The following is a 16192-nucleotide window of genomic DNA, read 5'->3' as shown; positions in this document are numbered from 1 at the left end:
GTGTATTTCCAATCAAAACTGGAATTGTATTTGTTGGGATTAGTGAAGGACCAAATGGAGAAAAAATATGGGAAACTATTATGATACATTGCTACAGCAGCAAGACTATATACTCAGAAGTGGCAAAATTCAACTATACAGACATGTGTTGCATGGCTATTGAAATGGACGGACCTATTAACTTGATTAGCTGTTGAAACTGACAGACATATTAACGTTAATCAGAGAGAAATGTATATAATATAATCTTTCTTTTGCTGAATGTTAAACTGTTATTATGTTCCTTTTTTGATACTGATTATTTAATTTTGTTTCATTATTTTGAAGTATTGTTTATTGTATCTGAGAACCCTCAATAAAAAGGATGGGCATTTAAAAGCTACTTCAGTTTAAGTGTCAAAGAAAGAAGCATTTAATTTTGAAATATAACACCAATGACACATTATAGCATCTGAAGGATTACATCCCTGATTTTATAGTATAGATGGTAGATTAAGAAAGGTAGAGCAATTTAAGCATCCATATAGTTAGTTAGTAACCAGCTCAAATCCTCTCCTCTCCTCTCCGCCCTCCCAAAAGCAAGCACAATTATACACTAAGGCAGTCAGACAATTCTGTGCACTGTTATTTGTAGAATATATATACATGATTTAAAGCTACTTTTCCATAAATCAATATTAACATGTAAAATATAACATCCGCATTTGCTTCAGTAGCAATTTTCAATTGTATTACTCCTTTAGAACACTACTCAAATGCAGGAACAACAGAAAGGACACAAAGCAGCTTTTCAGCTTTACTTATGAAATTATAAAAGGATGCAGTATACAGATAAAAGGTGAATTTGGAAACTGTTTATAACATAATCCTGCTACAAAATGGGCAACACAAAAACTTTACTGCACAATACACAAAAATTAGTGTAATTTTATTACTCCAGATGGGGGATGAGAATAGTCCGCCCGATATTGAACTGTAACTCCCATCCTTCACCACCATCTACACTGACTGATAAATTTGCAGCTTAACATCTAAAGGACCACATTTTCTCAACTCACTGCTATAGACTTTTGAAATGACAATTGGCTTAGCTTCAAAGTAGTTGTTTAACCAATTTCATTTATCTTTTTTATATAAAATTGTTTGTAGATCAAACTTGTACACTGGAAAACTTCACACCTCTCAACACAAGTACGAATAACTGCACCACACTTTCCATGACTATTGGGTCACTTTTTTTTTTCAGTGCAAGTTGCTTGAACTGTGACTTTTCTATCACAAACCATCATTCATTATGTACTGTTAAACATTTCCCCAAATTATTAGGAATGAGTGAGAATGTAGTTTCAAATCCTCCTCTAACTGTACTTATTTTTTCTTATTTTATCTTTTGCTTACTCTTTTGGCCTAAGTGAGTGAAAGGGCAAGATCCAGTAACATAATTCCATTGGCTCCTGCTGCTGCTTAATCCAGATTCACGGATTCCCTTCTCCTTCTCCCAAAGTTACTGTTAGACAAATGCATCACATAACCCTGAAAACTTCATTCGGGTGGCTGGAAAACATTTGGAGCAGATTTTTTGACACCATGAAGTCTGTTGCAAGAAGGAAAAAATTGCCACTCGCCTTTGATGCGAAGGAAATTACTTGGGGAAAACAACATCTGTTTCATATTTAGGAAAACAGAACTTTATTTTAATCATTTATTTTGGCTTGATTGAATTGAGACAAAAAAAATTGACACTGCCAAATTGGACAGACACGAAAAAAATTTCAAATGAATTTCCTCAAGCCTTTTCTGTTCATTATTCCATCATAATGCTTTAGGTTTGTGTGCCACTGAAAAAAATAACAGTTTAATAATTTCAGTGTTTTTCATTGTTTAAAAGGAAATAAGGGATTCAATTCCTCAGGGCTGCAAATGAAGGCCTTGAAAGCTAAATACAATTAGAAGAAATCTCAGCAGCTCAAGTAGAAGTCTAAGAGTATTTCTAACCATTCAAAGGGTAGGCCGCATGTTGATGTGCTGCCTTCAGGCAGGAAGAGCAACCTTGTAAAGTAAGCAAAAAGCTACTTGTATAATTTAAAACACTATAGATTCTCTGACCACAAATTAAATTACTCTGGCATATATTTTTTTAAACACACATACAAATATCTACTCCTGCCTGCTTCATTTCTTATTAACTTTGAAAAGTATTTGGAGCTGAAAGTGTACAGTTGTAATTAGCAACTACACCATAGGACACACTCAAAAGAATAACTGCTTTAATTTTCAGGATGAATGATTTTCTCATTTGTGGATAGATTGTGCAGATTTTCAGGAGAACCTAATTTGCCAAATTGAGATTCAAAATAATCAGTTCTTTGTTCCATTCTTTCAAACATATCCACTAAGCAGAAACAATATTGCTTTGTATTAAGAGAACCACCACTCTGATACAGGAAGGGGAATGTGCATACAAAAGCAGAATTCCCTAAATATATCCCCATCCTATTAAAAAACTCTTGTGTAGAAGGTTCCAGTGGTCAAATCATTTCATCCAGTACTTGTGCCACGCAGGTACCATTACTGTCTTAAAAACCTTTTTGTATAGACTCAAGAAGGAAGCTGGAACTGCCAGCTTGAACCATGTCCAGCAGCAGCCAGGGGAAGGGCAAGAAACAACAACTTTATCCCTTTCAATAGCTATGATCTTTCTAACATACATTGTTAGAATTTCTATGATTTCATACCTGTGAAATCCAGGGAACAGACATGCAAACTTTTAAATCTGTATTAGTCAGTGAAGATGTGTTAAAGAATACAGCATTTTATTTTTGTAATAAACATGTTTTATTTATCTTGCTGATCTGTAACTGCTGGCTGCAATTTCCCTTAAAAGGGGAAACCAATTCAAACATTGACGGTGCTTTTCAAAAGAGAGCAATTTAAAAGGGCAGCAGCAGCAACAGCTGGGATTTGAAAATGCTTATAACCTTTAGACTGCAGGGAAAAAACATAACCAAAAGTAATATGAGTATTGATTTCCATCAGTACCAGCATCAATTATTTAGGTGATAATATAACAAGATCAAGTATTAGTGACAGGCAATGTGCAATTAGTAAGGAAAGATACAGAACACCAGTCCTTACAAATGCCATTGCTATTCAGGAAATGTGTTTGGGAAATAATTCTTTTAACACTTCACATTGAAAACACAAGTGGCTATCCAGATTGCATCCTCCGTTTCTTTATAGAAAATTTTAAAGTGCCAATCAAAGCCTAATTTTGGATTTACACAATTATATTAACAGTTACATGAAACAATTAGCACACCCCTTTGCAACAGAAAGTCAGGCCTAAGAGAAATACTTTGGAACCAGAGGTGCACCTAAGCTGTTCACCAGCTTATTATTCAGTTAGAGGGTTACAGACATAGGTTATGCGTTATAAATGTTCAGTGCTTCAGTCGAACAGAAAAAGGTGAAATGTAGTTGCCCTATTAAACCACACTTCTCTCTTTCCGTTTTCCTTTCTGTAAAAGCATGAATATACCAATTGTCTGAGTAAAACATTAGGGATTTATAGATTTTTTTAAAAATCCAAATTTGCTGCAGTGCTACATAATGTCAATGGAGTCAGTCAGATTACTTCTGCCTGTTCAATGAGCTATGCAGTATGACGTCATCCTGAAACTGCCATTTTTACATTTAATCAGAGCTAGGGTAAAAAATCTCATGTGCAAGGCTCAAGATGACGCCTAGGACAGAACATGCAGAGTAAACGCCGTTTCTTTCCACATCCCGGAAATATAAAGCTGACAACTGTAGTCTTGTCTTTTATGGGCAATGAAAATAATCCCTTTACTATGAATTTCCTATAAAGGGGAAGAAAGAGATAACTCTTCTGGTAACATGTATAGTACACTGGCCAGTGTGTTTTTGGCGTTTAAATGTAATCCTGTGAATTAGATTAATTCACTTGCTGAGCATTCATTTGAGGCATCCCTCTGTTGGGTCTTGGGGGCCCTCCACGACCTAGAAAATAAAAATAGCATTTTATTTTTGGATCAAATGAGATCCTTTGATATTCAGAATGGCTCTCTTTCTTTCTATAGTGACTTCCTACTATGCTTGTCTAAGGCCTAGATACAATCAGAAATTTGATACCTGTTTAACTCAGCAGGGAAAGGCAGAGTTTGAATGGATACAAATATATGATTTGGATCAGTCTCAAGTTCTGCCCTTCTACCAAAGACAAATCAGTTGGCTGCCCATAAACTATGCTCAAATGATAAACGTATATAATCTGAAGTATGGTTCTTGGTACAAGTTCTTGAAAACAAATCTAGTATAGACTATTGTGGCTGGTCCGGTTTCAAAGAAAAACCCTAATCTTATCAGAAAATCATGCTGCAGTGTATCCGTGTCCAAGTTATAGAATTATTGCAAATGCTTATCTTCTGTTTGGTGTATTTTTATTGGGAACCTTGACTAGATTATTCTGAATGTAGGTATTTTTTGCCTCATTAAGATGTCTGCATCACTTTTAATTAATCTACAAAAAAAGTTAACAGCATTGATCCACTCGAGGGTAGGCACTAGGTGTTGCACAGACTCATCCCCATTAGAGCAGACAGAGCCATCCCCTATGCACCATGCATGAACAGCATAAGAAGGTAGCACTAGGAAGAGACCTCAATAAGCTTCCAGTGTCTCCAATTCAACCCCCCTCCTGTGTTTCTTGTGCTTATCATAGCAAAGGAAATGGTGAAGGGGGCACAGCTGTAATCTGACATTCTGTGGGATAATTTCTTGCACAAATGCTGCATCTCTACTTGACTGGACCAGACTGTTTTGTACACTTTGTCATTAGACTATTTTCCGAATACAGTTATAATGCTATAGAACAGAATAAAATCATGAATGTGTAAATAATTTAACCAAGAATTATGATCTGTTAACATGTTTCTATTTGCCCTGTTTATAAAAATATAGTCGATTCCAACCATACACAGAGTTGAAGACAGAAGAGCAGGCTACAAATAATGCAAGATCTTTATTGAAATTCAAGTAGCAATAGCAAAAAAAGCCCAAAATGCAGACACTACTGTAGGTATAAAAGGATAAAGGCCAAGCAAAACACTTTTCACATTTCTCACAACTTGGTAAGCTTATATTTCCAAGGAATAAAAAGCAATTTTGTAGCTTTAAAAGTAGGAGTTTAAAAGTGAAATATTACAGGAAACATTTCAAAAGCAAAACTGATTAACAAGTTTCAACAGACGTCTACAACAATCAACACATTTGAATCGAAGTATCTTTAAGTCTGCATCCCACAGGTTCAAATCAGAAATGAATTGCTTGAATATTACCTCGAGGGGCTCCTCGAGGACCACTTTGTCCGGAGCCACGCTTGAAATTCTGTTGATATCCATCCTGAAATTTAAAAAAGAGCCAAATACCATTAGACAATATTTTTGGAAGTTCCTGGACAGAACTTCAAAGGGAAACATGTCATTTTTCAACCTAACTCAACCTCCATTGCCTTCATCCATATAAATAACTGAAAGGCTTTAAAAGATAAAATGATTTTGGTTTCTTTGATTCAAGAGTAAACAGCATGTTCACTTCAGGTTGCATGCAGCACTTCCCTACCCATTTTTGCAGTCTCAAATACCCCTAACAGCTGGCGTTATACGTTTTGTTTCAAAAAAGAATGGCACTCCTGGAAGCTTCTAAGAGTGCAATTCCTTTTATATTCTTTAAAGCAAACATGGGGCATTTTTAGTATAAAGATAATCTGTGGGTTTTTCAACAATCTGAAATGAATTTCTTCTCATTTATAGTTTAAAAAAAAACCAAAAAACCACACACATTAAAACACATATCTTATGGGGATGTAGCTTGCAGTGGGTCAAAATCACCTCTCAGAAACACTAACATTACTTTAAAATGGTTCAGCTGACATAAACTTCCTGTTAACTCACATATTCATAGCAATTGGTTTCAAAGAAGTAAAACCCACCTAGATTTTTTGTGCTAATGGAGTCACAAATATATGTAGAACATACTGCCCTGATTTTTGGGCAGTCCAGTTTCGCTTCTGGGCTGAGATATTTAACAAAACATTTTTATTTGTTAAAAGGAAGAGCAACAATATTCGAACAGGGGACCAGAAAATATTAAACCTATCTGCATAAAACTGCATATTGTTGATCATAAATGTGTGCAAATGAGGTCTTATCTTTACTCTAAACACAGGGTAATAATTCTTAATTTCATCACATTTTAGGAACAAGAAACACTCAAAACCAGTTTGCATTTGATTACTCTAGAGAAGGCCCTTTAAAGTTTAATCAACGTACCCGCTGGTAATTGGAATAATCCCGAGGAGCATTAAATTGTGCCTGTGCATAACCACTGTTCGGAGTGTTGGAAAATGAAGGGCGGTAGCCATCATATCCTCCTAAAAAATTAGGAGAAATACTTTTATGAAAGCTGTATGTATACATTTAAAATGTTATGGCAGTTAAAGGGTAATATTCTGCATTTGAGAAAGAAGGTTGTATGTCATAACATGAGGAGGGAAGAACATGTTGATCCCAACTAATACATTTTCCTTCCTATATGGCAACAATTCTCACAAACGGATCACAATAATGCAGTACAACATAAAGACACAGAGTCCAATGTCTTTTTCATACTTAGCCCTTTTAGATACAAAACAGGTGACTATTTAAACTGCATTTTGGCTCCTGTGTGCCATACAGTGTTTTCAGTATTGTTCAAAATTTTGATTTAAATATATCAGACATTCACAAATCATAATTTAAAGTGATTCAATTAATGTAGGCATCAAAAATTAAAATCCTGCCAAATGCCATAATCTGAATAAGAGAAGTAACTTGCTTTTGTTAGCCAAGGAAGCAACAAGCCCTGAAAAAAGATGCAATCATTTAGCAGGATAAAAACAGGAAAACAATTTCATATCAGTTTATGTTACATCTCTGCTGAAATCAGCTCCCATGCTGGTTCCTTCTCAAAGCTTGCTGCATTGCACTTTTATTTTATTGTGCATTCCACTCACAATTGTGACTACAGAGCAAATGCAGAAAACTTAAAGACAACTCAGCACTATATTTTAAAAAATTAAAGCATGCCACAATAATGCATAAGCATATGGACATTCTGCATTTCTGAAAAAACATTCAGAATTAGTCTCAAAAGGTTCTTAAGTTTTTACCTCTAAACCCATTGGCTGGTCCCCTGTATCCATTCATTAAGCCTCGAGTGCCGCGTGATCCACCACGAGACACTCCCCGGCTGTTATAATAAGGCTGACTGTTACGTGGGAACCCAGTATTCTGTTGTGGAGGCTGTTGGTGGTTACCTGCCACTTGGTGGGACTGGTCCGGGGAACCATGGTATGTGCCAACCACTACAGTGGGGGGAAAAAACACCAAGAAAGTGCAGAAAGTTTGAACTTACACTCCAGTCTTCAAAAGTCTCAAATAATATTAAACTAACTCACCAATGCCCTCTGCTTAAGAGCCACCAAGTAGGACAGTAATGCTAACCTACCCAAAAAGAGATCGTTTGCAGAATTAAATCCAACATGGCAGCCTGCATTCCCAATGAAACATCGGCTAAATGTCTTCATGATCTACATAGGGTTCACCTTCAGTGTTACTAATTTAATTTACTGCTTCTTCTGTCAACAGTTTCTTTTACAGATTGTATTTCAATGGTATACAAATATATTATGGTATAAAAAGGCAACAAAATGAAGAAATCAACTGTGTAACAGTTTGTAGGTCTTTACAAATAGCAGAAAACAACCACGCTTCACCAAACATGAACAAAATATTACTTCAACAATGTGAGCTGGGGGTTGTTTATTTGGGCTAGATATGCTGGTAGCTTGTTTTTAGAATGACCTACTGGGATCTAATACCTCGCATGTTTACCTGTCTGTAGCTGCTGTTCTTGCTGAAGGTCTGATTGCTCTACTTGGTGAGGCTGATTGGAGAAAGTCTGACTGTAACTGGTCTGGTACTGATTTTGTTGCTTGAGGGTTTCTGGCTCATTGACAGGGGGGACAGGCGCGTTCATGTTAAATACCTATGAGAAGAGTAAATAAAACCCAAGCATTTTCTAAAAATAAAACCCACTATCTCCATAACAGACAGTCCTTAGTTACAGACAAAATAGATTCTATAGGTTTGTTCTTAAGCTAAATTTTTATCTAAGTCAAAACTGGTACATTTTTAAAGTAACTCCAGGCATATCCATATCCATACAGACCTACCCATCTATCTATAAAAGTTTTGGCTAGAGAAGGGTTAACATCCTTGTGGTGTTTGTTTTGCTGCCTGTACCTGTTTAGATGTCGCCTCACTTCCTGTCCCTGTGACAAATTGATTTTGAACATTTTGGGTTGTCATAGGAACGACTGGTGATAAAGCTTCAGTGGAGACACCTTTTTCCCATGACAATTCTTCCAGGAGTGAATTTCCCTTCCTAGGGTTAGGTTTCTTCTCAGTTTCTGTGGCCTCACCTCTGTTCTTAACAAGAAGTCATATAGAAGTCGTACGTCTGCAACTCTAGGACTGCCTATACATTGTTACCAAATACTCTTGTTAAACTCATACACATTCACAACATGCAAATTACAAAGAGAACTCATGGCACAACTGCCTATTACATTAGAAACACTCTGATGCTCTACCCTTTCTGATCTATAATAAGCATTCAATATTTATTTAGTACTCACTGTCTGCATGGACTGGAATGGAGCTGCGTTAACATTGATTCCGCTGCTATGCAAAGGTTTGCTAGAGGCAGCCTGAAAGACCTGAGGCTGAGATGCAGCTGGTAACGGTGATGATGTTGGGGTCTGATCTGCGTTTAGCGTTATTGAAGCCTGATAAAAAAAAAATCCACCTGATGTTAGCAAGCCATAAATCATTGCCACATAATATTCTACTATGAAAAAGATGTAACTGCTGACCAAGTGTACCTAATGGAAGGATATGCTGCATGTACCCCATTTACCTAACACTGATTATCCTGTTCTAACTCAGGCATCCTCAAATTACGGCCCTCCAGCTGTTTGGGCCAGTTTGTTCAATGGTCAGGAATTCTGAGAGTTGGAGGCCCAAACAGCTGGAAGGTCACAGTTTGAGAATGCCTGCTTTAAATCATCATGGAAAAGAACTCCAGCACTTCCCTCTGCATTACCATTGTGCCTGAAATGAATTCTGGAAATAAGTGCTTACAAAGATCACACTAAGTCTGCAATGTGCCTCCTCCCAATCAATCAATTGTACTTGGAAAGCTACCCCTCAGATTAGAAGTACAGAAACACAAGTTTAAACTACCAAAGAAACTGCCTCTAAAAAAATGGGTTTCCTATATTAGAATGCACAAACATTAGGCACACATGCCAACTAGAAAAATGGCCAAAGACGTGATACCTACAATTGACTGCCATGTTTTTAGAGGGCTGCTCTAGTTATATATGCAGGAATGTAGCACATTTCCCTTCCCAAGCAAAATGAAGTCTCATAACTTGCCTGAATCTGGTCTGATTCTTTCTGAGGCCGCTGTTCTGTTGAATGAGAAGGCTGATACAGGGACTGGGATGCTGTATATCCCTCACTTGTGGAAGAAACCAAGGGGACCTGTCAAAGTTTTAAAGTTTAGCAGAAACTCCTACCAGGGCCTTTGGGCAACTCCTTCCCATCAGTCTCTTTGAGATTTTACTTACATCTATACTAGAAACATTATTCTACATTATTTCATTATGTTAAGAAATATTAAGATGTATTCATTTGTCCCAATAAGTCATAGAATCATAGAGTTGGAAGAGGGCAATCCAGTCCAACCCCCTGCCACACAGGAAAAGCACAATCAAAGCACCCCCAACAGATGGCCATCTAGTCTGATAAAGGCCTCCAAGGAAGGAGCCTCCAGCACACTACTCTAGCCAAAAATTGCATTTCATATAGTTTTTATCAAAGCCAGGTGAGATTACATTCTCTCATCTTCTAGTTATAGCAGACTTGCACAGTGTAGTTTCCTATTATACTACAGGTCTGGAAATGCCTAAATGTAACTTCTGATATTTTAGATAACACTAAGATATTTTGTAGGGACAGAAGAATGACCATGTCCAACAAAACAAGAGTAATACTGTAAAAACTCAACAAACTGCCTCTATAATTTGCCAGGCATGTGAGGTTTTTTTTTCATTTACCAAAGGACTGAGAGGAATATATAGACTTGGAAAAATATCTGCATTAGCAAATTAGGCCAAACCTGAAAATGTGAGACGTTGCTGGGTACTGAAACCAAGGCTGATTTAAGGGGCATGTTGTTATATAAATGAGCAAATGATGAGATCCCCTAGTCAAGACATTTAGTCAACTGATTAAGTTTAAGAAAATTGGGATTTTTGAAGATTTGGGAAGAGTAAAGGTAATGTGTCCAATGTCACACAGGCAGATATGATTTATATGTTAGAGAAAATTACATATCATTTATTACAGGCATAGGGTGAGGAAAATAATGGACTGCTGTATTCAGCAGACAGACAAGAGGAGATACAATACTTGCATTATTATGGAATGAAGCCATTACCCCTGCCTATCATATCACTCTCCATTCACTGTTGTGGTAGAAGTTATTTACACCTTATTATTATTATTATTATTATTATTATTATTATTATTATTATTTCATTTCTATCCTGCCTTTCTTCCGTGGGTGGGATTCAAAGTGGCATACAACATATAAAATTGATACAAATGCATTGAACAGCAATACATAATCAATTAAAACATCATATCCAGATTAAAACCCAATTAAGATTTCAAATAAAACAACTTTAAAACTTACAAACACCATATTAAAGATATTCATAATCTCCAGCCACTGAAGTTATTTGTCAAGTATTATCAAAAAATTTATCAGACTGGCAGTACCTATTTTAATTTGTCTGGGAAGACCTGGCTCCACAGAAAGATTTTAATTTGTGAACAAAAGGCCATTAAGGAGGGGGCTGGTCGTACTTCATTAGGGAGGGAGTTCCAGAGCCGCGGGGCTACCACCCTACTTTCCTCTCTTAAAAGAGACTCGGTTATGTTCCAAATGGCTCTCCATTGGGTTGAAAGTGATGAATGAAGATCTCAAATTTTTAACTTCTATTAATATGTAAACATTAATTTCCATCCAAACATTAATTCATGCAGGAGGAAGCATCAAAAGGCAACAAGCCTTTTAAAAGCCTTGCCATTTTTTTTTCAAATGGCACAAGGTGCAGGCATACTTCAGTTAACTATACATCTGGTAGAGAAGCTCTTTTTTACATGTTATTGGGCACACACAACTAGAAGCAGGCTTCTTTCCACTTTATGGAAGAGAAAGGCCATCCAGCTCAAGTGATCCCACCATCTTCCAGGTTGTCCACTTGTAGTACCAGATCATACAGGAGAGACTTAAACTTTCAGGTTACTAACCAAGGTTCCCTGAAAGTTTTTGTCCAGAAGATTTTTTTGTAAATTGCAGCCTTTCGCCTCTAATAGAAGCCTTGGAGAGCTGTGCTCAAAGCTTTAAGGCTGCTAAGGGATTCTGCATGACAGTTTTTAAAAAATAATAATGAACAGCTCTTCTTTTTGTTGTTGTTGTGTAGGAACCAACTGCTATTCCTTCCGTGTTATTTTTCCTTCTTTCTATTGAAGATGTAACATACATAATTGCATCTATTTCATTTACTGAAGGATACCTGTATTTATAAAGAACTATGTAATAACTTAAATAACTCAATGGACCTAAAGGTATTGCAGTATATAACTATCCCACATACATATTGAAAAATGAACAAGATTTTGAACTGAAATATAGAAAGCCTTTTCCATAATTACCTCAATAAGTTGTTTAACCTAAACCCTTGCTCACCATTAGATTTTACATTATCTACTCTTAGGGGGTCCTTTAACATTCTAGCTGGACTTAAGGCAAGACTGCTGAAAATTACTCTAATTAAATACCAAAAAAGTAAATAGATGTGATAGGTATTATGTTCCTTAAATGTAGTCTAATACAAAAAACCCCTATGCATTTAAACCTCACAATGCATTTTTAAACAAAAATAAATCATCGGGGTTTATTGTGATATGTGCCTAAGGAAACAGTCCAGCTTACTAGGTAAGCGATCCTCACTGGAAGCCTTGGAAGAAAAAATTAAATAGAAATCTAAGGATCCCTAGGTGGAATAGTTTCACTTTCCCACTTGCTATAGTAGTGATAAACTGAACAGTGACAGCTTATGCTTAGTAAATTAAATGGATTTTTAAAAATGCAAATAAAGAGAAACATTAAAAACCAGTGGACAGCTGAACCCATACATGGCATGTAACATAACTCAGGTTTCTAAAAGAAGATTCACAAACATTTCGAGCTCCAAAGCAACTGTTTTTTAGTAACAGCGTTGATCAGAAGGAGATTTGTTTAGCAAGATGAAGAGGATAAGTAAAAATTTTCTCCAGTTTGATCTTTTATTTGCAATTCTCAGTACAGTCACCTCTGCTCTGCCAATTGGTCCCTCATCCATTCAAAAAAGCACAGGAAAGGAGACTATTATTGTGTCCCTTCAAGTCATCTCCTCTCATGTTTTGTTTCTTGAAAGATTTGGTGAGAAGAGGTTTGAGACCGCCTTCCTTTGAGGCTGAGTGTGACTTGCTCAAGGCAATCCAGTAGGTTTCTGAGGCTGAGCAGAGACTCATACCCTGGTCTCCAGAGTCATAGTCCAACACTCAGAACACTATACCACAGTGATGCTTGGGATTCACAATAAGAGTTAACTAGAGAAAATTGCTGAAAAGCAAAGTTATGCCATTGGAAATCTGTTGAATGTGAAGGCTGGATCCATATCTTCAGCAGTCAAATTTATTTCTGTTTCTCTCTTTTGATTTGTTCATTTCATTTGTACCAGCAAATTGCACTTTTAACATTCAACAGTAATTGTATTGAATGCTAATCACAACAGACAAGACATTTTCAAAGAACCCTATTTTCCATGAGTGTGTGTGGGGGGAGGGGGGGGGGGGGAAAGCTTCAGCCAATTATTTTCAAGGTATAGTTCTTACCTGCGCGGCTTCAGTTTGTACAGGAACCTGGGTGGGCTGGGCAAGTCTGGATTCAGTATGAACTGAAAATACATTATTACACATATTATCAGAATTGTTAATCTTCTGTTTCATTAATATTTCATTAAACAATTACATGCTCCTTCATATAACTGAAGACCCCTGAAATCAAATGATAAAGAACAGATGTTTAACATTAATTTTCACAGCAAGAAATCTAAATGATTAATAGCTCACTGTGATAACCATTTCAGATAGACTCTCTCACAAAAGAGCTGACTTAGATGAAGTCATTGGAACAGAAGCCAGCAATAAAGTGTCCAGCATCTCTTGAGAGCGATTACATGGATAAATTTCAATTGGTGAGCACTGTTGATATGGAAAAGTAAGGAGGACAACCTGCTTTCTTGATCCCTGTCCATCTTGGCTGGGAGGAGATGTAATTAGATCTGAAATACAGACTTTTAAGCAGAGGCTGGATGGCCATCCGTCGGGGGTGCTTTGAATGCGGTTTCCTGCTTTTTGGCAGGGGGTTGGACTAGATGGCCCATGAGGTCTCTTCCAACTCTATGATTCTATGAAGTACATTATCAATTCATCTTTTAGGGAAGGGAATTTTCCACCCTGTTTAAGGGAAAAGTAGTTAGACCACTGCTGAAAAAGCCTGGATCACCTGGACCTTAATAACTACAGGCCAGTGTCTAATTTTCCTTTTTTGGGCAAAGTGATTGAGAAGGCAGTTGCTCTCCAGCTCCAGGAAGTCTTGGATGATACACACTTCCTTGACCCACTTCAAACTGGCTTCAGAGCAGGATACGGAGTTGAAACTGCTATGGTCGCCTTAGTGGATGGTCTCCATCTTAACACTGACAAGGGGTGTGTGTCCCTATTGGTGCTTTTAGATCTCTAAGCAGCTTTCGATACCATCAACCATTGTATCCTTCTGGAACTGGGGGGGGGGGGGGTTGGGGTTGGGGTTGGGAACTGGAGGCATTGTTCTGCAGTGGTACCAGTTGTATCAGATATGTTCCAGATGGTGGTGCTTGGGAATACCTGTTCCTCAAAAAAGGAGCTGTAAAATGGCATCCTACAGGGTGCCATTTTATCCTCAATGCTTTTTAATATTTACATGTGATCATCTGGAAGCATGGAGCAGAGTGCTATCAACACGCTAATACCCAAATATATTTCTCCATGCCTTCCAAAACAGCTCTAGTGAAGGATAACTTGCCTCCTCTGAATGAATGCCTGGACTGGATGAGGAAAAACAAATTGAAACTGAATCCAGACAAAAAGAGGTGCTTGCCATCAAGGTTGAGATTACACTTCCCCTGAAAGATTGTGCACGCAGCTTGGGAGTGCTCTTGGATCCATCTCTCCAAATAGTCCAGGGAGATAAGACAGTCAGGAGTGCTTACTACCAGCTTCAGATGATACGCCAGCTGCGCCCCTTCCTAGATTCGGAGGACCTGAAGATCGTAGTGTATACATTGGTAACCTCAAGGTTGGAAAATGCAATGTGCTTTACATTGGGCTACCTTTGTACCAAGTTTGGAAACTCCAATTAGTTCAAAACACAGCAGCCAAATTCGTCACAGGAACATCCAGGAGTGAGCATATCACACCTATATAATAGTCACTGACCTTGAAACCCTACATGATTTGGATCCAGGTTACCTACAGAATTGCCTTCTCCTGTCCAATCTGCCCTGCACACTTAGGATCTCGGGGGGGGGGGGGGGGGGCACTATTCCAACCAGCCAGAAGTCAACTGCCAACCGTCACCCAGAGGACCTTTTCATCAGCTGCCTCAAGACTGTGAAATAATCTACCAGAACAGCTTCGACAGCTAGATCAGCTGTCAGAATTTAGAACACAATTAAAGAACCATTTCTTCCAACAGGCCTACCCAGTCAATTTTAATTTTAATTGTGATTTTTAATCTGCATTTTATCAGTGGATTTTAACTTGTATTTTAACTCTGCGTATCTTAATGTATGTCTTTTAATAAGTGTTTTATCTCTTGTTCTAATGATGTTGTATCCCGCCTCAAGCCGCAGGCAGAGGCAGGCAATAAATTATTATCATACATTCTGTCTAAATACAGTAAATATTACCAACCTGGAGAACAAACCATTTGTGGCATGTCCAAGTTCTGTGCTGGATTCATAGGCTGGGCTGAAACAATGGCAGGATCAATTGCCTGGTTCTCAAATTCCAGCATAGAATCCTAAGTAATAAAAACAAGATTCATGCAGGTCTTGTTTTTTATAAGGTTTCTTACATAATAGCAATTAGCATTGGTTTAAAATTAGCTCAAACTTAAAATGGACTACGATCATTTTAAAAACAGAGAACTCATTCTAATTCAGTGACTGGCTTAAAACAGGGAAAACTATGCACCTGCATGAAGTTGTAAGGTCCTTGCATTTGTGCCATGAGGTCTTGTACTCGTTGTCTCCTAACAAGAGGATCTGCTTGAGCCACAGCAGGAAGCGTATGGGCATCTGGAACTGGAGGCGATGTAGCCTGTGGTTGCTGCTGCAAGGAATTTACCACCTACATTAGGAAACAGCCAATACTGAAAGTCAGGCTGCATTGGTTTCAAGACTGGCCCCTTAGTATGACCAAAGCAAACAATGTAACTGAGTTGCTACCCTTTTCTTCCAGGGACAAGCATGATTATGCCATTCCAGAATCACTCTGTAATACGATTTTCATGTCTAATCTGGAACCTTATTTTTCTTACCTGAACTGAATTATGCCTTGGGCGTCTGGCCAAAGCACACCATAGATTCATTCAGAAGTATCTAGCAATGCCGCCAGAGGTATTCTCTCTAGGAGTCTAGGACCATTCTATGGTCAACTTCAGGCAGAACATCCAGCAGGACCTCCAGCAGAAGATGAGCATAGAATTGCACTAAAGGCCTAGAGAGACCACTTCTCTAAGCATCACCAGGAACTCCTGCACAATTCGATGGTAGTCAAAGCTCTTCACAGATAAACAACATCAAATTCAATAAACCTGCATAATAAGCAGACCTATTATAGCTTTAACA

The 16192-nt window shown here is 37.7% G+C and overlaps 1 protein-coding gene across 8 annotated transcripts in view; it reads right to left on the bottom strand.

The window, feature by feature from the left end:
• Positions 1-2250: 2250 nt before the first annotated feature.
• Positions 2251-16192, bottom strand: part of caprin1 (cell cycle associated protein 1) — a 33755-nt gene continuing 19813 nt past the window's right edge. For 3 of the 8 annotated variants that reach the window (XM_008117394.3, XM_008117395.3, XM_008117390.3), the window contains 10 exons: positions 15537-15692; positions 15255-15363; positions 13134-13195; positions 9561-9668; positions 8759-8908; positions 7953-8106; positions 7229-7423; positions 6351-6451; positions 5358-5421; positions 2251-4020 (listed from right to left, as the gene is read on the bottom strand). In XM_008117394.3, the coding sequence (XP_008115601.2) occupies positions 3956-4020; positions 5358-5421; positions 6351-6451; positions 7229-7423; positions 7953-8106; positions 8759-8908; positions 9561-9668; positions 13134-13195; positions 15255-15363; positions 15537-15692 (1164 nt within the window). In that variant the 3' untranslated portion in view covers positions 2251-3955. The remainder of the gene's footprint in view (positions 4021-5357; positions 5422-6350; positions 6452-7228; positions 7424-7952; positions 8107-8758; positions 8909-9560; positions 9669-13133; positions 13196-15254; positions 15364-15536; positions 15693-16192) is intronic. The other 5 variants (XM_008117389.3, XM_008117391.3, XM_008117393.3 and 2 more) reach the window with 4 other exon arrangements.

This window comes from Anolis carolinensis, chromosome 1 (assembly GCF_035594765.1).
Source record: "Anolis carolinensis isolate JA03-04 chromosome 1, rAnoCar3.1.pri, whole genome shotgun sequence".
NCBI lineage: Eukaryota > Metazoa > Chordata > Lepidosauria > Squamata > Dactyloidae > Anolis > Anolis carolinensis.
The sequence above is the reverse complement of the archived record's forward strand: the minus strand, read 5'-3'. Positions and strand labels throughout refer to the sequence as shown.